Source organism: Cebidichthys violaceus, unplaced genomic scaffold (genome assembly GCF_023349555.1).
Source record: "Cebidichthys violaceus isolate CVI_PGR_0920_01 unplaced genomic scaffold, fCebVio1.0.p SCAF_21, whole genome shotgun sequence".
Classification (NCBI taxonomy): Eukaryota; Metazoa; Chordata; class Actinopteri; order Perciformes; family Stichaeidae; genus Cebidichthys; species Cebidichthys violaceus.
In genome coordinates this window covers 5,648,573-5,675,012 of record NW_027176384.1, presented here as the reverse complement: position 1 = coordinate 5,675,012, position 26,440 = coordinate 5,648,573, and the positions used below count along the sequence as shown (strand labels likewise).

Here is a 26,440-nt window from a genome sequence, read left to right as displayed (position 1 = left end):
TGGTGGCTGGTGCAAACAAAGACAACAGCGCTGACAGATCTAACAGTGCAAATAAAGACTACAGCGCTGACGGAGCTAGCAGTGCAAACAAACGCAACAGCGCTGACAGATCTTACAGGCCAAACAAAGACAACAGTGCTGACAGAGCCTACAATGTTTAACTGTTAGTGGGTGGGCGCTACTCTTATGCTACGACGCCATCGGTCAGGAAGACGTTTTCAGCTGTAACCACCGTTATTAGAGCAGTGAAGAGCAGCGGCCATGACCTAGCCAGTGGGGCACGCTCACATGCACTAAAAGGCAGCATTACTCCACTATATCTATTCATAGCAAGTAGTTGTTTGATCATTATCTAATGTTAACTTTTGGTGAATTTAGGAAAAATCTAAAGACACCAATAGATGTAGTAATAACATAAAGAAGTAGAAATATGAGCACCTAAATGTGTATTTCATATTATTGTGTTTTCTTTCCACTAGTCTGAAAGAAGACATGTTATGGAAGCAAAAATAGCTATGGTCAAAAATGACCATAGCATGAAAAACATGTTTCTGTCCGGAGTGTCTCACCTTAACTGAACTGTGTTATTGTTATTACAATATGTGGACATTTTGTTGACAATAATGAGAATAAATAAAAGGTTGTATAATAAAAGAATCATGTTTAAAATAAGAATACTTTCCTTTTATAAAGAGAACTGAGCAGGTTTGTTCAGGGTGACGGTGACGAAGTTCCAGTGATCACTATAGACTGGAGTCCACGTGACTCCGCTGCACGTTCACACACACACACACACACACACACACACACACACACAGGAGCATAGTGTTGTTGGGCAGATGGTCTCGTGTTGTCATATTCAGACTGACCTGCAGGGTAACAGGGTGACTGTAGCAGTCGTACATGCCCACAGGCCAGCACCCTCACAGGCTTTGGCCTTTCACTCCATTTTGACAGAACAAGAACTTTTCTGTGACGACTGACCAGCGACTGAACCTATACCACGCTGAAATATACTTTTGTTCATTAGTGTCTGGTTTCTTTTCCTTGAAACTACACATCAAATTAAGGGAATTTGATGCCGTTATGAAAAAAAGCATCTAACAATCTAACAAGTCCTGATTGGCTGACGGCTTTGCAATCACTTTTGGGAAGAAATGAAAATGTTGGTTTCTTTGCACAATAACGGAATTATTATATTAAGCATCAATGAAACAAGATCTAATCTCATTTATTCCTAAATCAGAGAAAGACCAAAGGAAAATGAAGACCCATTATGCTTCTAAACACAGATTCTAAAGGTTTTAAAATTGTTCTAGGAGCGACACTAAACAAGAGTATACCTGATATAATAGGTAGCCTACTACAAAGATAGATCACTGTACAATAATGTGGTGGCTCTTCAACAATGAATTTACAAAGAGCCGGCTTGTTCTTAAGTTTTATTGCAGTAACTTAGGCTCACATTTGCAAATGCGAATCTCCCAGCTGGCTGGCAAGGGATATACTGAATGACGTTCAAATCATTTTTAATTAACTTTTATTGTATTTCTCAAATCAATAGGTGTTGTTATCCTCAATGAAGTTTTCAGAAAGCTACAAAGAGTTTGACTCTTGTTTTTTTTGTTGTTGTTACCCTTCACCGTACCCTGAGAATGGTCCTGTCATCCATCCTGACCTCACCACCTTTGCTGAATAACCCCTAGGTCCTTGAGATACCACTACCAAAAAGAGTAAGAGGCCTGGGGAGGGGCACCACCCGCGGCACCTGCAATGCAGGTCGGGGCAGGGCGAGGTCTGATTCCACGATGACAGCAAACGTTCTGGGGGTTGTGCGAGGACTGCTAGCTGAGACCACTAGAGACAAGGCACCAACTGCTCCTTATCTCACAGAAGAGGCAGAGGCAGAAAGAGATACTCTGGGTATGAGGTCATGAATATACAGACAAAACAAGGTCTGTTGAGGACTTGAGGCTTCTTTATCTGAACTTCAATCAGTATCTTAAAAATATTAATTAATTTGATTAAAGGTTATTGGAATAGCAATTCTTAATCACAGATTAATGAGCCTAGAAAATTGGAGGATTACTTTGTGTGGATTGAAAATGTGATAATAATATTTCAAGGGATAGTTTCAGAAAATTGTTTGTACCTAGGTCCAACATTAATAAATCTTAATTTAATGGACTTTACACAAAAAGATATCATTGCAATAGCATTTTTAAATGTATTTCTATACTCAAGGATTTTTTCCTATATATTTGGGTTATTATACTAATTATTTTAATACTAACAATAATAACCACAATAATAGTAATAATAATAATACTTATTATTATTAGTGTTGTTATTGCTAATAATAATAATAATTATTAGTGTTATTATTATTACTAGTATTATTAGTATATAAATCAGTGACTCATTCAATTCAATTTTGATTCCCAAAATCACAAATTTGCCTCAGAGGGCTTTACAAGCTGTACACATACGACATCTGTGAAACAACAGTGAAACAGTGAAACTCATGAATTTGGTATTTTATGTCAAGACTCAAAGACTTTATTTTTTAAGTTAAATTCTGCGCAATACTCTGTACAACCAAAAAAAACGAATTTAGATGAAAAAAAAAAGTCTGATTTGTTGACGTGTAGTCTGTGACGTGTCGCCAGACTATCCGGTGTCGACGTGCGCAATGTGAGCTTATTTTCTCTCTCAGTGTGCCCCGGAGATAAAGTGTTGGTGGAACAAGCCTACAAAACCCCACGTTTCAGTTGACAGAGTTAGCGAGACAAATGTATCAAGGTTTCTATATTCGAGGCTACACTTGGACGAGGAGTACAAACGTGGGCACACCGTGTAGCTACCGAACCACGTCCGAAAGCAGCGCTGTCACGCACCATAAACGAGCGCTTCCCTCTCGTCTCAGGAGGTTTGTTGACTGTACTAGAAAACAAAGATGGCGGCGCCCACAGCAGCTGCAGAGCAAACGATGAAGAAAGTGACAGATAATTTGTTAGACCCCGTCTACCCAACCAGCCAAGGTAGCGAATGTTTTTCAGCAGATTCGGGGACGCGACAGGACTATTTGGTGGATTTTCTAGAGAAAGAGGTCGGCAGCGACCTGAAGTCCCTGAAGAATGTTGGCGACCTGCTGGAAAAACTGCGAGAGGAAAACAGCGTACTGGAGGAACAGGTGAGCTACCCGCGTTGACATTTGACACAAAACATGTATTTACCACTTTGTGTTTTATAGTGTACTTAAGCTCAATTACCCTAAAGTGAATTTGAAGAGACAGCTTCTGTTAACTCCTCAACAAAAGTGTTACTCGTTAAGCTACTGTAACTCCTGGTTGTTTCATTAAGATACGCGACCCTATGGGTGTGTGTTCTGCTGGTGTACCAGTCAATGTCGTTGTCTAGGTTTTCATGAGAGTATTTTAAACCACATTGTTAATATAATATTATTCTCAGTTGTGCTCAGCTATTTGAGCAACAGTTGATAACACACGATGTTATCCAATACAATACAGGAGGCCTACTGTATTGCCCCAAAGGCAACTGCCAGCAGTTCCTGAAGTTGCTCGTTAACGTTGCTGCTACATTAATACAAAGGCAAACAGCAGAATCCAATCAAACAAAGATAACATTTTAACAAGCAGACTGCAGCTTTTATGCATATTTACAAGCTCAGTTTGTGTCTACTGTGTCCTGTGTAAGCCATGACTCTTATACTTTGTCATTCAGGTTCTGACCGTATCCAGCTCTGTGCCTCCTAAAGTTTCCGCAGCTCTGTCGGCTGCCGAGGAGGCAGCGTGTTCCCTGGAGGACCTGCTGCAGAGAGAGCGACTCATCTCCAACAAGCTGCACAAGGTAGAGCTACCACTGTGAGAGCAGAGGAAGAAGCTCTAGATATTGACTTGAATGACAGCAGCGTGCGTTTACTGGCTTCTACCAGTCTGTTGCAAATCATTTAATTTGGTTCTGTGTTATAAAGAAGTTGCATTCAAGTCCCTAAGGCTGGATATCATTGAAAATACTAAGGTTAATACAGTATTGTTAGTTGGCTGCTGATACCCAAATACAAATATCTGTAACTTTATTCAGTACTTTAAATACTGGGTATTAATACGTTTTTCCATAAAATGCTTCTGCCCATTTGACAAATTAAGCAAAACATTTAAAATGGTCAGTGAAGGGTCAATATTTCATGTTGTCACACAAACAGCTGTACAAGCCTAAATGCTCATCACCTTGTAAATAGTATTTAGACCAAACATTAGCACAGTATCCAATTTAACATTCATCACAAGGTCAGTACATTTGCTTTTCATAATGCAGTATATGCAGTATAAATAAACATTTATTTTTAAATCAGAAAATATCTGATCAAATTGAGGGATATGACTAAATATATAATGAGATTTATGACCCAAGCCTGCAGGGCTGGTTACAGCAGACGTGCTGTTGGTGACATGGATGTGCTAACAAGTTGACATCGTGGTGCTGCACTCGTTTTTTTCCATGAAAACATGAAGAAGAAAAAAAAATAATTCTAACATTTAATTGCACAGCTGCAATATGAATTGAATGCAATTCAGTATAGATGCAATTAAAATATTGTTCTGCCTTCTTAAAACCTTCTGCACCCTAGCCCTATTTTTAGGCCTCTGCTCGAAAATAGCATACCCATACTATAATGAGTGTAGCTTTGCAACTGTAAGGGCTATTTTAATACTTTTGGTATTCAAATAACCCTAACACTTGTGAGATGTGTTGAGATGTGTAAATATCAGTATATATGTTACTGGTTAAGAGTACATTAAGATGGCACACAGCACGAAATGAAAATTCAAATTTTTGCCTGGAAAAAAAAAAGCAATTTCAGGATATTCTTTTTTAGAAATCATGTAGATCCAAACTTTCAAGCTCTCGCAGATCATAGAATTATATGTTGAGGGTCTCTAAACAAAAAAAATTTACTTTGATAAAGTGAAGCATTCAAGAGCTAGAGAGGATCTAGTACAGAGAGGTCAGACGAGATCAACCAAAATGTAATTTTCTTCCAGCTGTTCCATTGTAAGTTTATATACTATATAATTATATATTTCACTTCTTTTATCACTAATAGTATTCAATCTATCCAAATACAGCAGTTTGGCATCATTTTGAGAGCCTGGAACCTCTCTGAGCTTGTTTATGTCTGTCATCCATGGGATTTTCTCGTCTGAATTCCATTTTTTTTTCTCTTCCAGGACCTTACAGCCTGTGTGAAGGGTCGATTTGACCCAATGAACCTTCCATAGACATGTCAGAGCCTCCTCTGTTTTGACAACCCAACGTGACTTTGATTGACAGAATCGTTAGCCAATCAGAATAAAAAAAACTACCTGAGCGTCAAATTTCTAAAATCCGATTTGCTGAGACGTATAACCCTCCCCCTTCAGCTAGCATGCGCACAATGCCCATGGGCTCAGCGGACCTTTGAATTCAAACAGAGGGGCGTCCGCTGCGCAGACAGATAGTAAACATGAACGGATTAATAACTTTTTTTTTGGGGGGGGGGACGTATCTGATTCAGTTACACACAGGGTCAGATCAGACTTGACGAGAGCAGGAGAGGTCGGAGAAGTTGGATGGTGAAAACTACAAAACAAAACAGTGAGAGGAACCTGTCAGATGATTCTCTCATCAAGGCACATCTGTCAGTTGGAGGTCGAAAAAGAGAAGTTTCCAGAATGGGGAAACATAATGATATGAAGAAAATTGTGGCGAGGCAGCACAACTGTGTTGTGAGTAGACCAGAGTGGGGAGAGTCTGACTTGGTAGAGAGTGATAACAGTATGGAGACTAGCCAAGTTAGTGGGAAAAGGAGTGAGAAAAGAGGTGGGGATTTTGTCGCGTCTAGCACAAAGAAAATCAGGGGTGGTGGAGATAGTGGTGGAGGATCAGAGGAACCAGACAGTTCGGAGTTTAAAATCATTTTGAGGTTTGGAGAAGAGAGAGGTGTTTCCGCCACGAGCCCGGTGAAACTAACCACCATATTAAAAAATCAGATCGGAGATATTCTCATGGCGAAAGTTTTGAAAGACGGAAACTTGTTGATTGCTTGTAGAAATGAAGAGCAAAGAGAGCGAGCGGACAGGATTAAGGAAATAGGGCGGTTTAAAGTAGCGAGTACAAGCCGTATCCAAAAAGAAAGTAAGTGGAGTAAGGGAGTGATTTGGGGGGTGTCAGTTGGAGTCACAATGGAGGAAATTAAAGCGAACCTTAAAGGAGGAACTTTGAAAGGAGCCCGAAGGCTGCAGGTAACTCAAGAGGAAATAAGGAAAGACAGTGATTACGTTGTGCTGGATTTTGAGGAGGAAGAACTACCACAGAAAGTCTCTTTAGGTTACCTGAGTTACACTGTAAAGGAGTTTATTCCAAAGCCTATGAGGTGTTACAACTGCCCAAGGTTCGGACATACAGCTGAATCGTGTAAAGGCAGAAGGAGGTGTGCGAGGTGTGGAGAAGACCACGAGTACGGGAAATGTAGACATGAACAACCAAAGTGTTGTAACTGCGGGGCTGATCACAGTGTGGCTTACTATGGGTGTGAGGTGTTGAAAAGGGAGAGGGAAATACAGCAGGTGAGGGTGCATAATAAAATCACCTATGCAGAGGTAGTGAATAGGGTCGGCCAGAGTGGAGGGACGGAAGGAAGAAGTAAGGCAGTAAAACAACCCGCAGCAGTCCTAGACCAGTCAAATGAGGGAAAGATAATGGTCGACTTACAAAAACTAGTCACTTTCATAGCAGGGGTAGTACATGCTACAATGGAGGTCAAATCCACGATAGAGAGAATCCAGATCATTGTTAAAGCAGCAGTTCACCACCTAGATATCAGAGGACTAACTTGGGAGGAAGTAAGAAATGATCTCAGTAGTCAAGCAAGTCAAGAGCAAATATGGGACGGATAGTTTTAATACACAATGCTTCACCTACTACAATGGAATGCTAGGAGTTTGTTGGCTAATGGACAATAATTAAAAAATTAAAGCTGCAAGCAGCATTGATCGGGCCCTCGCAACTTCACGCACGTCGAGGGTACTGGCAGGACTCTGCTTGACGTGGCCATACATTTCTGTGACCGTCAGACTCTGGATGACGCGGCCATGCATTTCAGTGACCATCATACACTGAGTGCACGAGTTAAACGGTATTTCTTGGTACTGGCAGGACTCTGGGTGACGCAGCCATACATTTCTGTGACCGTCGGACTCTGGATGACGCGGCCATGCATTTCAGTGACCATCATACACTGCGTGCACGAGTTAGATGATTTTTCCTGCGTCGACCAGCAGCGTAGCAAGATCATGTTGCCAGGTCTTAAGCCTCAAATGTTTTAAGTGTACCTCCAATACAATCATAGATGTAAGCCTGTTAAGATCTTTAAGAAAATGAATGTGCGTGAATGCGCTTCAATGTTTGAAACATAACAAACTGTCAATTTACTGGGATGGGGTTCAACTCCCTGCAGTGTCCTGCTGATTGTATTTGGACTTACATGAAAGTTAACAGAACAGTAGTGTCATTTGCTTTTACTTGAACACTTCAATTTAACACTGTTTTCATTTTAAGCTCTTCTGTAACTTTAGATTGTAGTGTGAAGCATTCATTATAACATTTAACCTGATTCTCATGTAGAAGCTCTGGACAGATCATTTATACTAATGCCCACTGACATGGTTTGAGAACCACTGTTTAACTTTTGCTCTCCAAGCATCTTAGTTTGCACATATTTAGATCAGAGAAGTCTTTTTCTCATGGTGTGACCACAAACCCTTTTATTAAGTTCAGTGTTTGGGCCGCTGTAATTATAGAATCCTGCTTACGTCTGTGGTTGCCAGTAGGTGGCGCTATGACTATGAGTTAATATTGGCATGCAGATGTCCTAAAATCATGACATTAATCAAGCATGTCAACTTTGGGACAGTTTTGACAAAGTACAGTTGAGTTACAACAGCTTGATGGATGATGGCGAACCATGTAAAATGGCCGCTACACCAAGTCCATGTTTGATGAATTCTAAACTTTTAATCACAAAGGTCTTTAGATTGTTCTGACCAAATTCTAAGCTGATCTGATTAATTACCTAGGACTAGTTCGTAGTACAGCACCTGGAAATGGGAAAAATACACAAGAAATTCATACAAAATTAGAAATGGCTGACTTCCGGTTGGGTTTAGAGCATGGACCCCTACGACTTTTTTTTAAATCCACATGTGATACATCTGCTCACCAAATGTTATACATCTAGGTGAAACGTACTGCGAGGGCTGCATCGTCAAAATATTGTAGGGGGCGCTATCGAGCTGAGTTGCCACTCTGAAGCATTAAAATCACATCAGATAACTACATTCAGGATTTTAAATGTGTGTGACAAGTTTGATTTTGTTTTGAGTATTTTTTAAAACCCAAGCGTTTAAAGACATTGATATCATGGCAGGAGTGGTGGAGGATAGACTACAGACAACATATCAAGCATTGACTCCAACATACACAGATGGATCTAAAGATCCTAATACAGGGAGAACTGGTTTTGCAGTCACCATACCAACCTTGCAATATGAAGTCAAAAAGAGAACATCAGATCATCTGTCTGTTTATACAGTTGAGACATTGGCCATTTTAACAGCACTGCAGTGGGTAGAGGAGGTTCGGAGAAAAAAGGTCATTGTCTTTTCAGATTCCAGTTCAGCATTATCCTCATTAAAATCATTCACATCCCACAGCAGGCAGGATTTAATTAATGAAATATACGAAACACTGTTCCGACTTAAGAATATGGGAATTTTTGTATCATTTATGTGGGTACCAGCACACAGAGGGGTAAAAGGAAATGAAAGAGCAGATCAATTAGCAAAACAAGCTTTAGAAAGTCAGCACAAGACAGACATATAAACACCCAACAGGACTATGTGAGCACTGCCAAATACCAGAATCTGTAGACCATGTAATTTGTCATTGCCAGAAATTCATACTCGAGTGAGACAGGTTGAAGTGGAAGCTGGGAGTTGAAGAACTAAACCTAGAAGATGGATTAACCTTGGGGGCAGGAAAGGTACTACAATACGTAAAAGAAACTGGATTGAGTAAAAGAATTTAAGTGACCGAAATGATAGAACTCTTCTTTTTTTTTTTTTTTTGGTAAGGGGATAGATACTCTGGTCCACACTCCAATACAGTAGGTGGCGGAAATGCACCTTTCACTGGATGCCATCCGCCAAAAAACTTAAAAGAAGAAGTAGAAGAACTTTTTTTGCTGCAGAACATCTTAAAGTAAGGAGCTGGTTTATGATGTGATCGATAATGCGGATTGTGATGATGGCTTTGTTTTGTAGTAACTTTGCGATGCTGTGTTGTAGCGGAATGTGACAAATATGGCTGCGGCCGCCATGTTGCTAGCGATCTCTTGAGCTAACGCGTGTTAGTATTGAATGAATGTTGGTATAAATGTGGCGAGTGGGTCTGCCTAGGGTGCGCTATATGGATTTTGATATTTGGCATTATATCTAGCTTTATCTGAGTTGTGTTTGGTGTTTGTACAAACAGCTGATATGACTTTGTAGAGCAGGAGCTGCAGTTTGAGCAGATATGCGACATCATTACATTAGTTACTGATGAGTGCACTTGTTTGGCATTATGAGTGGGTGAATTTTTGGATGAATGCGTGTGCCCCCGCCGACGGGGGCTCTCGGGTCCAGGAGGTTTTAAGACAGCAATGTCATAAATTCATCATTACCTTATTTACCGCAAAAGCAAATTAAACTAAAACAATAAAATGCTAACATCATCTTGTTGTTTTTTAAGTAGCTAACTTTTCGTCTCCAATGTAGGTCAAAAAAGGAATAAATGTGGTGAGAATAAAAAGGGCTTTTGAGCTCCCCTTTCACACACCATGTAGCAAATATCATGTTTATCATCTGGTAGACTTTAACAGAGAGATGAAGCAAGCACTGGTCCATTTCTGACAGAGAATATAAAGGTATGCCATTCTGGGAGGTTTAAGGAATTGTTTGTCTCATTAATTATTCCATCTTCTAGCATCTACAGAGGGCCCAGCCATGGATAGACAACCTCGGCCAGACGCTCTACCAAGTGGACACTATAGAAAGACACGTGAAATACCTGCGGTGCCTTCAACATATTGAGGAACTCAGGTACTGTTAATGTAGAGTGATGAAGACAAATATAGAGGGACATGACAGATGTGTGAACAGAGAAAGGAGAACATAGATGAAAGCATGAGCTGAAGTATTGTGGAGTAGAGGTCCAAAGCATTAAATATCAAATGCACAATGACTCTAAATGTTGACATCGTGCTGTGATAGAAATGTGCTGACTGTGCCTGCAGTGCTGCAGTCCAGCAGTTTCTGATGACCAGCAGTGTGTGGGAGGCCATAAGGGCAGTGGACAACATGGCTGCGCTTGACGCCGGACTAAACCAGTCCGGATGTTCTCACCTCCAAGACTTCCTCCGAGAGACACTTCACTTCTGGCACAAGATCATCAAAGACCGACTGGCCAAGTAGGAAATGCAAAGATGTTGCTGTATCGTCATCCTGTGTTCAGTGTCTTCTTACAATATATTCTTCAATTCTTTCCTAGCGATTTTGAGAAAGTGTTGACTCAACTTCACTGGCCGATCATCTCCCCTCCTACTCAGTCACTGACGCCCACGGCCAACGGTCAGGAGATCAACAGCCAGCTGGAGCTACTCGTCACGCAGTTGCTCGCCCTGCAGACCTCGTATCCTTTAGTTTGGCCTTTCTACACGTCTTTGTGCTTTGGAAGAAGTTCCATCCGTTTTACTGTCTTCTAGCAGCACTGGTCTAGAAATGTCTGTGTCTGTTGATCCGTCCCCCTCTTTTGGGGGGACACTACAGGGGAATATAGGGTAAAAAAAAAAGAAGAACTAATAGATATCGCCATGAAACATCCCCAGTTGATTACTGACATTTAAAAAAATGTCTGTTGACAGTATTATTTTTAGTGATAAAATGTTGTATAAATCAGGCTATGAATACTTTTCAGCAAGGGCACAGACATTCATGGTGTACAAGACAGTGTATCCCAGTGACTTTGATGATCCCCTCATCAAGTGCCACCTACAGGTTGACATTTTTGGTTCATAGTAAAATAGACGGCAAGTATCTGATGTGTGGGTGAGTGCGAGGCAAATATTCAGTTTAGTTTAGAGAACGTTATTGTCCTCAAAGATGCAATTTGTGGTATAGAACAAATGGAAAATGGCTGGAACAACACACTGCAACTTGCAGCCACAAACATGCCAAAAATATAATAGAAATAAATGTGCAAATTTCAGCCAGCCCATATGCTAAAATAATGATACTTGCACCAATAAGGCAACAACATTACCAAATTGTAAAGTGCTTTGGACAAAAATGCAGATACCAACGTTGTCCATTGATTTGCAACTTGATGTCCAGTGTTTGTTTCCCTTAACTTTCCCTGGCAGTGATGACCTTGTATCCCAGAGGGCTCTGGCCTCTTGTCAAGTTGCCCCCCCTAACCAGCTTGCTTCTCCAGCCACACCCCCATCCCAAGCCACGCCGCTCTGTCTGCCCATCCAGATCATGCTGCTGCCGCTTAGCAGGAGGTTCAAATACCATTTCTATGGGAATCGACAGACCAACTCCCTCAGCAAGGTCTGTCACAAATGGAATGCATTTCACTTATATACATACACACACACACACACACACACACACACACACACACACACACACACACACACACACACACACACACACACACACGGGCAAACACTTAAATAAATGTCAGACTTGCACCCTCAATACACACCAGTGAAACCAAATGGACCATCTTCACTTTATGTGTATAATCGTAGCAAGGTTAGACACATAAACGTACTGTAGAGATCATTCATACATTCATGAATTGTAATTATAACCAGAATTATTATTGAATGTGTATATGTATACTATCATAAATACATTTCAATTCATACAAATAATATTTAGCCTGGGACAATAACAAATAACAGAAAACGTATTCACCATGAAATGGTTTAAAGCAAGACACAGGAACTCTACTTATTCTACAGTTGTTTTGTCATGGGTTTGTTTGTATTTATGTTTCTATGAATGTTAATTCCACATTTTTTATTATATAACTTGTATTTTTCCTTAGATACTGACATGTCTGTCATTTTTACTTCTACATAGAGAGGCAATTAGATCAGAGAGAGACTTAAATAAAAGTAGAAAATTGTCTGAAGTCTTTGGCAAAGCTCCTCATCTGTCTGTGCATTTTTCAGCCAGAGTGGTACCTCACACAAGTTCTCATGTGGATGGGGAACAGCTCCACCTTCATGGAGGAAAAGATCCAACCTATCCTAGACCGAGCTGGGGCCCCCATCAGTGCCATGGTATGCTGTGCTGTAACAGGCTCAAACTGACTGCTTTGATCTCCTCTCTACCCTGAGAGGCCAGTGAGATTTTTTTCTTTTCATCTGTAAAACAGGTGAAGAAAAATATGTTTTGTCAGTATAGTTTTTCTAAGTTACTTTAAAAGTTTTGGCAGGTGAATTTGTTTTTTGTTTCAAGTGATTCGTGTTGCATTTCAGCTGTGCACCACTACCTCATGTTCTAAATGGTTCTCAAAGTGAGTTTTGTGTGTTAAAAAGTTATGTAAATTGAAACAAAACTGTTTTCACAGATTGAAAGAAAGTGATTTCTGTACCTGGCAAAACCTTTTCCCACCTGTTCTTAACTCATAAACAGTTAAAACAAGTAAGATCAGAAAATGGATTGTTACATAATTTGTTCTCACTGACCTCTCAGGGCTTTCATACAGGTATGCTTTTCCCTCTAGCACAGTAAGTGTTGCATGTGTTTGTGCGTGCAGGTGGAGCTGTGTCGAGGCCTGCTGTCTCTGGTTCAGGAGAAGGTGGCCAGTGACGCCTGCAGGCTGCTGTACGACGATATGCTCTTTTGTCACTTGGTGGAGGAGGTGCTGCAGTTTGAGAAGGAACTGCGGAGCAACCAGTCGTATCATGCGGCGCTGCCCGGTCTGCTCCACCTCCTGCTCGAAGACGCGATCCTTCAGAAGTGGCTAACTGTGGAAAAAAAGAGTAAGTGTGAGGGTCCGGAACAGTGTTATGTCACTCATTAGTGTGATTATTAGTCAAAAGCATATTTTAGTTTCTTCATTATTATTAAGTCGGTTTATTATTTGTTGAAGTGCAATTTATGTTTGTATTAAATTGAGACCGTGGCAATTTTACTACACCGTCTACTCCACTCCAAACCTGGTGGCAATGGAGGAGTGCTTGTACCGATAACAATGTAATTATGATAATCTGTTTGTTTATTTTAAAATTAGTTTTGCTTCTGGAAAGCAACATTTGGAAATGCGTATTGCATTGATTTGTATAGTTCTCTATCTACATTTTATATCACATCCCCTATTCTGGGTATAGGCTCATTTAGTTGTTTCTTTCATGCATTCTTTTATTACACATACCAACTACTCCACACTCACCCATGTGGACAAAAGGGTGGCTGTAAAAACAGATTCAGCTTGGGTTAATTGAGTGGATTCTAACAGTGAAAAGAAGGTGCTGAGGAGCAGGTTGAGATGTTTCGATTCTTGATTTTACTGTTGAATTGCTCACCATTGGAATCTGCAAATATGTGGCATTATTGATGAAAAGAAAAGAAAGAATTGGATTGGAATCTGCAATAGAAATGAGAAATGTGGCATTATTGATGAAAAGAAAAGTAAATTTGTTCATCGACAAGATTGCAGGTTCTGCAGACTTGACTTGGACTGATGGTGCTGTTACATGCTGATTCAGGCCTTCATTTCATGAATTGAGCCTCAGATGTCATGTCTCTACCTCACCATGTATGTCCTTCAATCTTCCGAACGTCCCTTTTTTTTTTACTCCCTGCAGCTCAATTATTTAGGTATGTCTTGATCAACTTTTGTTGGCCGTGATTCCGACCTCTAATCCTCGAGTCCTCTAATATTCATGATTCTGTCCAATCAAAATACTGAAGGTCCTGTTCCTGTTCAGCTTAATGTATTGGTTTGATATGAATAAAGGTCTAACTCTGAGAATGTGACTGAATGTGAATCCCCCAGAGAGAAGATGTACCACTCTGTTGGATTTATCGAAACTGCAAAAACACTTGTACAGTGTTATTACAGAGTGGAGGTTCTTCCCTTACAAAAGATCTTTGGAGTACAGAAACTGACTTAAAAATTCTAAATAGAATTGCTGTATATAATAATTAATAAAAAAGACTTAGTACAACAACAACATTTCAATTTTTTTTTTGAAATGCGGTGTCTAAACGCGACTTCTGCAGTGAACCAACCCTGTACCCCTGTGTGTGTATACAGTGGCAGTGGAGAAAATGGACACCATGCTGTCGGCCGAGGGAGCGTGGAGCTCTCAGTACAAAGATATCAGCGATATGGACGAGATGAAGGCTCCAGATTGTGCTGAGACTTTCATGACTCTTTTACAGGTCATCACTGGTAAGACCGCTCAACTCAGCTTATTTACAGTCAGGTCCATAAGTATTTGGACTGTAACACAATTTTTCTAATTTTGCTTATTTACACAACTCCAATGGATTTGAAACTAATCAGTCAATATGTGGTTGACTTTCAGCTTTAATTCAATGTCTAAAACTAAAAAAATCACAATAACCGTTTAGGAATGACAGCCACTTTTACACAGCCATCCACATTTTCAGAGCCTCAATTGGACAAACTAACATAATTGTGAATATAATCATTATTTTTAATACTTGGAGGAAATCCTTTGAAGTCAATGATTGCCTGAAGTCTGGCTCCATAAACATCACCAAAAATGGTGAGTTTCCTCCTTTGAGCTGCTTTGCCAGACCTTTTACTGCAGCCTCCTTCAGCTGCTGCTTGTTTGTGGGTCTTTCTGCCTTCAGTTTTATCTTAAGTAAGTGAAAAGCCTGCTCACTTGGGTTGAGATCAGGTGACTGACTTTGTCATTGAAGAATATTCCATTCCTTTGCCATAAGAAGCTCTTGGGTTGTTTTTACAGCATGTTTTAGGTCATTATCCATCTGCACTGTGAGGCGCCATCCAATCAGTTTGTAGCATTTGGCTTAATCTCAACAGATAGTTTAGCCCTAAACACCTCAGAACTCAACCTGCTGCTTATATCAGCTGTGACATCATCAATGAACACCAGTGACCCTGTTCCATTGGCAGCCATACATGCCCATCCAAAGTATTGCCTCCATCATGTTAAACAGATGATGTGGTATGCTTTGGATCATGAGCCGTTCCTTTCCTTCTCCACACTTTAATCTTCCCATCATTCTGGTACAAGTTCATCTTGGTTTCATCTGTCCAAAGAGTCTTGTTCTGAAACTGATCAGGCTTTTTCAGATGTTTTCTGGCAAAGTCTAATCTGGCCTTCCTGTTATTCAGTGTTACCAGTGGTTTGCACCTTGTTGTAAACCTTCTGTAATTAGATTCTTGAAGGCGTCTCTTGATTGTAGACTTTAACAATGGAACGCCTACCTCCTCCAGAGTGTTCTTGACTTCAGTAGATGTTATGAAGGGGTTTTTCTTCACCACGGTACACCAACTTTTTTAACCTAATAATGGCCTCTTTCACTTGCATTGACACCATTTTGGTCCACATGCTGAGAGTTCCAAAGACCAACTACCAACTGCAAATATAACATTTTGAATCCTATTGCCGGCATCATTTGTCATGAAATAGTGACAGAATAGGCCACATCTGGCCATGAAACCGTTTGTCAGACAATTGTCCAATTTGAGCCTCTGAAATGTGGGTGGCTGTGTAAAAGTGGCTGTAATTCCTAAACGGTCATTGTGATTTTTTTTAGTTTTAGACATTGAATTAAAGCTTAAAGTCTACACTTCAACCACATATTGACTGATTAGTTTCAAATCCATTGGGGCTATGTAAATAAGCAAAATTAGAAAAGTTGTGTCAAAGTCAAAATACTTATGGACCTGACTGTACATCTCACCGTCAGAACGCTCTTATTTTGTAATAGCATTCAACCAGTGACGTTCGTGGCTGGTGAGGCACTGACACTACATAAGTCAGATTTACCCAACAGATATTAACCCAATAGAGTAGCTTAAATCACCATTCAATTGGCAGCTTACACATTGACTACTGGTTGTTTTTCATATTTCATATCAGCATTATTTACACACACATAGGTAAGGTACATATTTGATTCTACCGAGAGCGTGTGCGCCGCGACCTGCCCCGCCGACCTGCCCCACCGATCTGCCCCGCCGGGAGCGTTTCAGAAGCGGAGCGCTCGCGGGCACCACCTGCGAAAATCGTGAGATTCCACGATAATCTGTGTAACAACCACGGATGTATAAAGAGAACAACAAACACATAAAAGGTTACTTTACCTGTCCGACGTTGAATTGCTGTTGATTTGTTCGTATTCCTTGTTTTTTGAGACATTTTTAAGCTTGAATATAGAATCTTACATTTTTGTGGTCAAAGCAAAATATAAGAAGAAGAAAAGTGTAGAAGAAGAGCAACGACAGAACAAGCATAAACCCGACCCGTGGGCTCTCGCACGCCCTCTTCTTTGAGGCAGAGTAGTGTTTGCCTCCCCTGTGTGCTTTTTCACTGCGGGTTCTGTTAGATCAGCAACACTAAATAGGTTCTACACATATGTGAAATACAGTACCTATTCTATGTAAAGAAAGGACATATAATAAAAGTGTATACATGTCCTGTTTGAACAGGACATGCGCTAATTCAGCAATTTTGATTATAAAAATGCTTGAAATGATTGGAATCATACATGAATTACATTTATAGCACAGATCAGTAGAGAAATATTACTATTTATTTTAGCATCATTTGTTTTTTACTTGTCATGATGACAGGTGAGGCTCTGTCTCACCTGCCTCCCCTGACCACACGTCCCTGCATTCAACATATATATGTAATACAGCAGGTGCTTGTTTTTCTGTTCTTCTGTAGTAGCTATAGAGAGCTTAAAGGGGAGGGGGGGATTTGTAAGTCTGCCACTTAAATAGTAGTGATGGCGAGATGACGCTTCATGAAGCATTGAAGCTTTTGACTTCCCCGTGTCTAAGCGGGGAAGTCATACGCACCTAACATGGTGGTCACTCCGTCGGCTGTCCCACCGGCAAGGATTAGGTTCTCTCTGGTGTCGGGACAATGTCGTCGGTCTTTTATCTCACCCCGTGGCTTAATCGTTAGGATTTCGGAATTATTGTCTTCTTAAGAGTCTTTTGCGGCGAAGCCCTTGGCGATCTTAATGGGATGCAACCCTAGCACCCTGTATGTAATAGTTATGTACTTCGTCTGTACTTTACTATTGCCTATTGTGAACATTCTCACCATTTTATGACTAACACTGCCAAGTCTTCACCCAGGGAATTTACCTTAAGCTCTGCATGTTTCAGTCGTCACATCTTATCACACCGTTTATGGACAGGGGAAGAGGGTTAAATTGTTTTAAAGAACCAGAATACTTTATTTGGCTTCAGACACTTACAAATGGTAAGGCTGTGTTTTTATTCAAGTTTCTCACATAACAATCACATACTACAATCTCAAGTCAACTAATTCTAACACTCCTACTCTGAAGGGGTCTTTCCTCTAATCAGTTTTCACTGATTTGCGATGCTGTATAATCCAGGTCTCTCCTGGTATCTCCTGCTCCTCTTCTCTTCTCTCTGCTCTGCTCCGCTGTCTTCCTGCATGTTTTTTGCAGGCTCTCACAGTCAGCTCTCTGACATTCCTGCGTTTTTGGGGATCTATCTTTCCTCTTCCTCATGCTTCCCTCTCTGATAGCAGAAGTGTCTTCTGTCCTCCTATAAGTGGGTAAGACAGCAAATGGGTCTTCTTGTCTATTCAAGAAGTTTATCCCATTCTCTAGTTGGGGAAAAAAGCCCAATCTCACTTCTCGGGGGAAAATATCCCTAAGTCTAGTTGGGGGAAAAAAGCCCAATCTCACTCAGTTTTTCTGCTGCTTTTATGCTCCTCTCTGAGGCTAGTACCTCCTTCAGGTTCATGCGTCACTCACATGAGTCCTCCTGTTTCTAAGTCAGACACAGAATGTAACTGGTTGTAACTTGTTTGGTCCTGTTAAGAAAAGGAAGGATACTTTTTGAGTGACTATTTTATATAAGGCGTCTATGCAGTTTATATGGTTAATCACTTCTATTATGAATTAAAACAGTTTATAGGTTTAATCACCTCTATCAAGAAATAAAACAGTATATATGTTTAATGGTTATACTTTGAATCAAAAAGGCTACAGGTTATAATAGTTATACTTTTATACTTTCATACGTTTCTACGATCTCTCAACACTTTCCGTCCAATTGGTTCACTCATGGGCCGAAGCCTAATTTGCTCTACTGTGCCATCAAGTGGACTATAAATGTAAAACAGGCAGAGTGATTATAATGACACCATGGCTTTGGTGTGTGAAGCTTTGAATTGAATGAATGATGTTTGTGATGCTCAAATAGATTGCAAACATACTGTTAACATAATGTATACTGTCTCTTCAGTTGGAAATATTGATAATATCTGCATCTTACATCCAGTAACATTCTGTCTCTGTATGTAATGTTATCTAACGTTCTTGTAAAAAACATTGAAAGCCCACTGAGAATTAGACAAGAAGCAGAACAAAACAATTGAGACAAACTACAAAAACATGCATGTATAAGGTTTGCTGACGTAACATTATTAAGAGCTGTGGATGTAACATTAACGTTCCGTTCAGTCGGCTGTTTTCCGTGGTGCTATCAGGAGGAATGAAAAAACTCCAGGGTCAATGCTGACGGTCAGCCATCTCAATCTTTCTCTATCACTACGATATCCAACGCTGTATCTTCTACATTAGTCATTTCATCAAAAGATTGAAACTAAATCAAAATCAGGTGTCTCTGATAATTAAAAACTGCACAGTAATATTGGATTGCATTAGGTGATACTGGCCACAAATATATTAATATTATTACAGTACTATTATGATGTCCTCTAAGCGAGGCTAACGGCGTTACCACAGTTTTGAACTTTATAGCCAAATAAAGGCTATTAAAAGCCTGCATGAATAACTATAAAGAAATAAATATGATCATTATGTAAAGAATTGTTATACCTTGGTTATATGTTGTACCTGTATTTTTCCTGTGTAGGTGTCCTGTTGTTTTTTGTGAATGTCTGTCTATGTAAATTCTGTACTGTTTTTGTAATATTTCTATTTGTTTGCTGTGTTTACTGTTAGTTTGTTAACTGAATTACCATAAACGAATGGAGAAAAAAAAAGGCAACTACGGTCTGACAAATTTCCTAAATAAAACATTTACAGAAAATGTTTTGGCACATTTTGAAACCTACATTGTTTATGTTGCCAGCTAGCACTCCTCTTCTTCCCTTCCTTTTGCAGGCACATTGATGCGTTTCTTACTTTTACCACCAACAAATCAAAACACGCTCATAACAGCATTACTCTGTAGCTTTACAAGTGGTCAACAACATCACAGTGCGCCTTTTTAAAGCATACAGGATAGTATTGTTTGCTGTTAGAGCTTCTAAAACATTTTAAGTAAAAGTCTTTCTTTTTTGTCATCCTGCTGTATTCTGTAGAGCGGTATCGGGCCTTGCCCTGTCCTTCTGCACAACTCAAGTTTCTGGGGCTACAGAGAGAACTGGTGGATGACTTCCGCATACGACTCACCCAGGTAACAATGACAGAGAGACTCTGGTATTACTGAAAGAAAAACACTCAAGTAATGAAGGAAAGACGGTCAAGAAGAGAGACAGAGGCACTCAACTCATGATTAAAGAAATGATGGTGAGTGGTTTCATCTGAAATTCACATCACAATGAATTGTCCTCACAGTGGACCTCTCATTAATGCTTTTTACTGAGCAATAATGTCAGAACAATGAGATACATTTCCTTTAAATCATCACCAGAATGGAAATCAGTGTTTCAGGTTAAAAAGTTTCCATCCTGTTCCTGGCATGAATGTGATGGGGATATTCTAGATTTTTGTCTGCTGGTAATTTTTAAATTGGATTGATAGTTTGGATATTTTGAAGTGGGCTGTTTAAGGCTGTCAGTCAGCCCTTTTTAAATCAATTAGAATTCTTAAAGAGATAAGGGCAAGAGAGAAATGACAGACAGAGGTGGTTGATAATTATTTTATTTTTTGTCCAGGTGATGAAGGAGGAGTCTCGCTGCCCGCTGGGTGCCCGTTATTGTGCCATCCTCAATGCTGTTAACTACATTTCCACCATTCTGGGAGACTGGGGAGACAATGTGGTGAGTGTCACAAAACAAACAAAATGGGGCTTGAAAGATGAGAATGCGGAAAAGTTGTTTCAACGAAAAATGTTCTGTTCTCCTATAATTATGCTCAAAAACTTGAATGCAAAAAGAAAATCTTAACCAAGTTAGGTTAAGTGCAGTAGATTATCAGAATTCATCACAAATTCTAATCATCTTAAAATAAAAAAAGATGCTGTCAAACAATAACAGAGTGGGAAATGTTTCTTGTATTGGTGCCCAAATACCGAAATGCAACTTTTGTGAATGTCTACTTTGAAAAAGGAAAAACATGTTGTTGTTTTTTTTACAAATAATTTTTTCATTGAATAAAAGATGTCACACTTCTCAAATGTTAAATGTTTTCTAAACACAAGCAGCAGCACAGAAACTCTGACTTACAGGAATACTTCACCCACAAAATGACCATTTGCATCTTCTCAGCCCGTGTTCTTGAATTCTTGAAGATAATGTTTTTCTCACATGCCTCCACGGCGAACACAGAATCAAAAGTTGGAGTCATGAAAGTCTTGATAAATTGAAGTAAATGGGGGTTTTTGTTAACAGCAAAAAATGTGTTCACAGACTCTCACACAACTTTTGCAGCATTTATCCAGTCTTAAGCTCACTACTTCCTAAACACATGCTTTTTTAGCTAAAATCTTACTATTTTAAATACTTCTGTAAACAGTCTCATTGTTGCAAAGAGTCCAAAGTGTTTTTTAAATAGTAAGATTTTAGTGGGGATGCATGTGTTTGGGAAGTAGAGCATATGACTGGATAAAACACACTTGCAATATACATCACGAGAGTTTATAAAGTCATGTTTTGATATAGTTTTGCTGTTACACGTGGCTCCCATATACTTCAATTGATCAAGGGTTCAATACCAGCCTTCGGTACTTGACAGTTTGAAAACTAGGACACATACTGTAGGACGAGCGCTATGCTTTGTGCTCTGTTCCACCACAAAAAACATAGCCCTATAAGTTTCATGTGAGAAACGAGCTGCACAGTGCTGCCAGAGACCAGCTAGAAGAGGGTTGTGTGTTCACCAGTTCCTTTGTTCCATTTTCAGTTCTTCCTGCATCTGCAGCAGGCAGCGGTTTCACTTGGCGAGGAAGTGGTGCTGGGAGGCCTGGGGTTGATGGAAGTGGGTCGCCTGGCCTCTCTGGAGGGCTCGCTGTTTGAAGGCCTGTTGGCTTTGCTGGATAGACTGAAAGGAGACATGATGGGAAGGCTTCTTGAATGGACCATGAGAGAAATCACGGAAAAAGCCAAGCTGTACGGCCAAGACAGGTGAGACATCGGTCTGTTGATGAGTACCATTTACATTATGTTTTAATAGGTTAGTGTAGGAGCGCCGGGATTAACGAAGTCAGCGCACGTGTCTTTTTTGGCTGCATACCAAAGTCGCCGTTAAATCCACACTCCCAAAAACATAACCTACAAGCACTGACATCACATCACCTTTAACCCCAAAATGGCGCTGCATTATCATGGTTACACTATTTTTTTTTTAAGACATGTCACACTTTACCATGAGTAATATCAGAGTTATATCCCTGTGAGTCCCATAACCCAACAGTTCGTGCTGACTTCACACTACACCACCAGTCCTGTTTAATTATGTCCTTAAATCCATGAAGAGTCTACTACATTGGGACAAATATGAACTCTATGCTAGTGATTTTAATAAAGAGAGCCAACTATATACTGCCAGGAGATCAACTTTTTAATAAATTGGCACATTTTTCTGAGGTCTCATTCTGCCATGTAGTTGTCTGATGCTGCTGCCTGGTGGACTCATAATGATATTACACATTTACTACAGAGGGCAGCATCAGTCCATGAGATTCCTCCAAATTACTAGACATATAGCCTTTTGTACAGGAATCATCTGTCAATCTGGTGGCATCAGCAAATTGTATGACATTATTGTTGTCATGTTTAGCAGCACAGTTGTGTGCCTTCATCATTTCAAGTGTTGATTGTAAAAAGAAATGTTATTTTTACAGTAGTGGACTCGGACAGCATCCTTGCTGCGGACCTGTCCTGAGAGTTATTGTAGAGATGTGTGTATTACCTATTCTCATAATCTGACAGCTAGCTGCCTGTCAAAAATAAAATAGCCAGTTGTAGATGGAGTTACCAAGACCTCTGAGTTTTAACACCAGTTTGGATCATGCAATTGTATCAAGTTATTTTCAGTTGCCTTGGCTCATCTTTTTAAACAGTCTTAACAGTCTCTAAACTTAAACTAGGAGTAGGCACTAAGGTTGGCTTAACCAATGGCACACTAGCAACAAATGTGCATGAGACATTTTTGGAAATGTTGAAGTGCCCTTGCATCTGCATGCCAAATGACCTCAGCCATTGACAGTGGCAGTCTTGTATAGTGCTCTCATATAAACTTACAATGTATTGATTTGGGGGGAAAAAAACTGTGGTAGAAAAATCAACAAATTGGTTTTCCTCAAAGTGTGTAGGATCAATTATAGGTCCACTTCTTTTTAATCTATACGTTACCTCTGAGATGCCATGTCATCAATAGATATGGCATCTCTTTCTGTAGTTTACAACTTTACGTGGCCGTGTCCCCTACATTTTACACAGGACCAATTGAATCCATTTTAAATGTATTTTAGACATTAATGTCTGAATGTCACATCACATTTTTCAGCTCAACCAGGATAAAACTGAAATTTTAGTTATAGGTTTTAAAGCTTGGAGAGAAAAACTGGTTGCAAAAATAAATTCCCTTGAACATACTCTAAGCCAACAAGCAAGAAATCTTGGTGTGGCTTTTGATCTGAGCTGAACGTTTGACAGTAAGGGTTGACAGGTTGCCATTGGCAACCATTTAGAGAAATTGGCAACCAACTCTTGAAGCAATGACATTCTGAGCCTATTTTATTGCTCAGCTTTTGCCTGCATTGTTTTAAAGAGAGATTATTTTATTTTTCCATAGCGCTTGTTCTGCTAATGTTACTAAACAGGGAGGCCAAAGAATAACGGTTTGCACTGATTTATTCTCCTTCTTGCCTTTACTTTGTCTTTTCTTTAGGTGGTTGTCCATACCGCCCCAACAGGACCAGTCCACCATGACCCTGTCCAGTTCAGCATGTCCCATGATGCTGTGTGTGAGGGACAGGTTGTTAAACCTTCATCAGGTCCTGAGTCTTTCTCTGTTCCAACTGGCCTGGCAGGGTCTGGCGGAGAGACTCGACACCATCCTCTACCAGGATGTAAGAGATGAATACGCACCACAACCTCATTGGAATGTTTGTGTTTCATGAAAGCATATAAAAACACACCACAAAGTAGATATCACACAGTCAGGCTGTTTGAGGGCGGTTTAGATGCCGCAACATTTTACACTGACACATAATATAAAAGAGAATATAAGGTGTCAAAGGGGTTTTAGGGGTGAATTAACCCCCCAAAAAGGTCCTGCTTGGGGGGGGTAGTACTTTCTGAAAGTACAGTATGTTTCGGGGTGGGGTTTGCAGGGATGACCGTCGCTGATTGGACCAACACACTCACTGCCACTTCTTCAACTGGTGCACTGCTTCATTTATAAAACAAGAAACTATTCTAGTATTGATTTAGGATGAGGGGACAGCATTTCTCTTACATCTAACATATAAAGTAAAGTCAAACTTTGTTGTCTGCTTCCTGACTCATCCAAAATAAAATAAAAATAAATATAAAACTACAATGAAACTGTCTGAACACGTCTTTATGTCTCTCCATCAGGTGATCCTGTCTAATCATTTCAGTGAAGGTGGGGCAGCTCAGCTTCAGTTCGACATGACCAGAAATCTATTTCCTCTGTTTGGTCACTACTGCAAAAGACCTGAGAACTTCTTTAAGCAGTAAGTGTGTGTGTGTGTGTGTGTGTGTGTGTGTGTGTGTGTGTGTGTGTGTGTGTGTGTGTGTGTGTGTGTGTGTGTGTGTGTGTGTGTGTGTGTGTGTGTGTGTGTGTGTGTGTGTGTGTGTGTGTGTGTGTGTGTGTGTGTGGGTTCTAATTCAGGAAATGAGTGAATATTTGGTAACTGAAGTTGGTTAAAAGATCACTCAGTGACTACTCAGTGAAAGTGGAAAATTATATTAATATATAATTTTATGGCAGTATTTTGATCCTCCAAGGATATCAGAGCTCAGAAAGATACACAAGAGTTAAACATGTGAAATGTGACTAAATAAATAGTGTTGTGTAGCAAAGTTACAGCTAAAAATAAATAAAATACAAAAAAACATTAATAATATTTAAATTTGTTTGTTGCACTGAAATGCCGCTAATCAAAAACTTTTCATGAAATACAAAACATGCATCAACACATGGCCTCAATTTTCATGTTCAAGATCCATAAAAAACAAAACCTTATTATTGGTCATCCTTGTAAAAAATGCTGATAATTATAGCCTTTGAGGTTTCAACCTTATTGAAAAGCCAATCTATTCCACTAATCAGTCCAGTTACGGGAGGTATTTAAAAAGACGTGCGTCTCCTGGCGCCGTGATGACAGTAACAAGTAATGAGAAAACGAAAGACAAGATGAGAACCAGACCTGAAGAACCACACCACAGATGGATGTGTCAGTTCATACAGATCGCTCTCTGAGACCATTAGGATTATTCTCCTAACATGCTTTATATGTAATGTCTGTAGATGAATGATTAGCTCTGTATGTGCAGAGCTAATCATCAATCACCAATTAACAGGGTAATAATCCAAAGTGTTTGAATAGCCATCATACTATAATTTAGTCTCAAGACACCTGGTCTTCATGAAATGTGTAAGATCTGCTGTTGTGAACACCTGGGACCGAGGAGCTCTTTCCTGGAGGTGATGGGGTTCTTTTCCATTTATAAAAAAAATATATATTAAGGGGAGACACCCCAGGTGAATAGGGTAAAAATAAAAAATAACTAATTGAAACTTCCCCATATGATTGCTAACATTAAGACAAAAATGAGCATGCAAATACAAATGAGGCACTATCTTAATAAATATGTGCAGATTTGCATAAGTTTCCAAAACAGAAATCTGAACATTGGATAAAGCTAGGTAAAAAAAAAAAAGTCAAAGGTTTTTACAGAGGGAATTTGCGATCTCTTTTTATCACTCCATAAATTAAAAATGATTGTCAACAGACATACAAAAATACATATTCTCAATGTTTTTATTAATAAAATGTAGTATAAATGAGGCTATGAATGATATGTGAACAAATCCATCCGTAAAATCCTTATTATCCTAATATTGAGAGGATGAAACTGTAAAGTTTGGTGTATGTAAGAGCTACTGAAGTGGAGATTCTGGAGTCTGGTTAAAAAAATTAACCAATAGATATCACCAGTAAATTACTGACATTAAGAAAAATATTTTTTGTATTACAAGTCTTCTGAAATGTTATGTTTAAATTATCACAATGTGTATTTAAGATCTCTCCCCCCCCCCCCCCCCACAGTGTTAAGGAGGCGTGCATCATCTTGTGTCTTAACGTGGGCTCTGCTATTCTGCTGAGGAATCTCCTCAAAGAGTCAGAGGAGGAAGGGACAGATTGGGCCAGTGCAGGGGATCCTCGACCAGAGTCTGCACTGAACGAGTTGGGAGTTTACTGCTTGGCTGCCTGTGACGTGTTGATTCTCCTCAACCTCAGAGCCTCCTGGCCCGGACTGTAACGACCCTCCCTAACGTGGAGTTTGTCAAATATTTGTCATTTGCTTTAATCTTCTTTTGTAACTACAATAAGTTTGGACGGATCACCTAGTGTTCCGTAAGTAAGTTGTTGTATGAACTTATTATTGTGTTGCACTATATTTTAGGGACCCACTAACCTGTCACCTCAGTTGACTGAAGTATACCACAACAAATTAGTAATGACAATTGTTATGTCAAAATGGATTATGTAATAAAACGTGTCAGACTTGGACGGCAGACAGCAAACAAAAGCCGTGGGGTTATCACTTACACTATGACACAATAAACAAGCGCAACACTCACAAATTGTACCCTGAACCCAGTGA

The 26,440-nt window shown here is 39.8% G+C and overlaps 1 protein-coding gene across 1 annotated transcript; it reads left to right on the top strand.

Moving 5' to 3' along the window:
- Positions 1–2,717: 2,717 nt before the first annotated feature.
- rint1 (RAD50 interactor 1) lies at positions 2,718–26,440 on the top strand. The gene is made up of 15 exons (XM_068717044.1): positions 2,718–3,193; positions 3,745–3,870; positions 10,087–10,202; positions 10,397–10,570; positions 10,651–10,791; positions 11,522–11,711; positions 12,344–12,454; positions 12,934–13,159; positions 14,437–14,574; positions 19,721–19,815; positions 20,297–20,401; positions 21,483–21,703; positions 23,472–23,652; positions 24,164–24,282; positions 25,882–26,440. The coding sequence occupies exons 1-15, from the start codon at positions 2,957–2,959 to the stop codon at positions 26,093–26,095; spliced, it is 2,394 nt and encodes a 797-aa protein (XP_068573145.1). The 5' UTR covers positions 2,718–2,956; the 3' UTR covers positions 26,096–26,440.

Coding starts and splice junctions, on each gene's coding strand:
- rint1 (XM_068717044.1), top strand. CDS start 2,957: ATGGCGGCGCCCACAGCAGCTGCAGAGCAAACGATGAAGAAAGTGACA. Junction 20,402..21,482: donor GAGACTGGGGAGACAATGTG/GTGAGTGTCACA, acceptor TTCCATTTTCAG/TTCTTCCTGCATCTGCAGCA. Junction 23,653..24,163: donor ACACCATCCTCTACCAGGAT/GTAAGAGATGAA, acceptor TCTCTCCATCAG/GTGATCCTGTCTAATCATTT.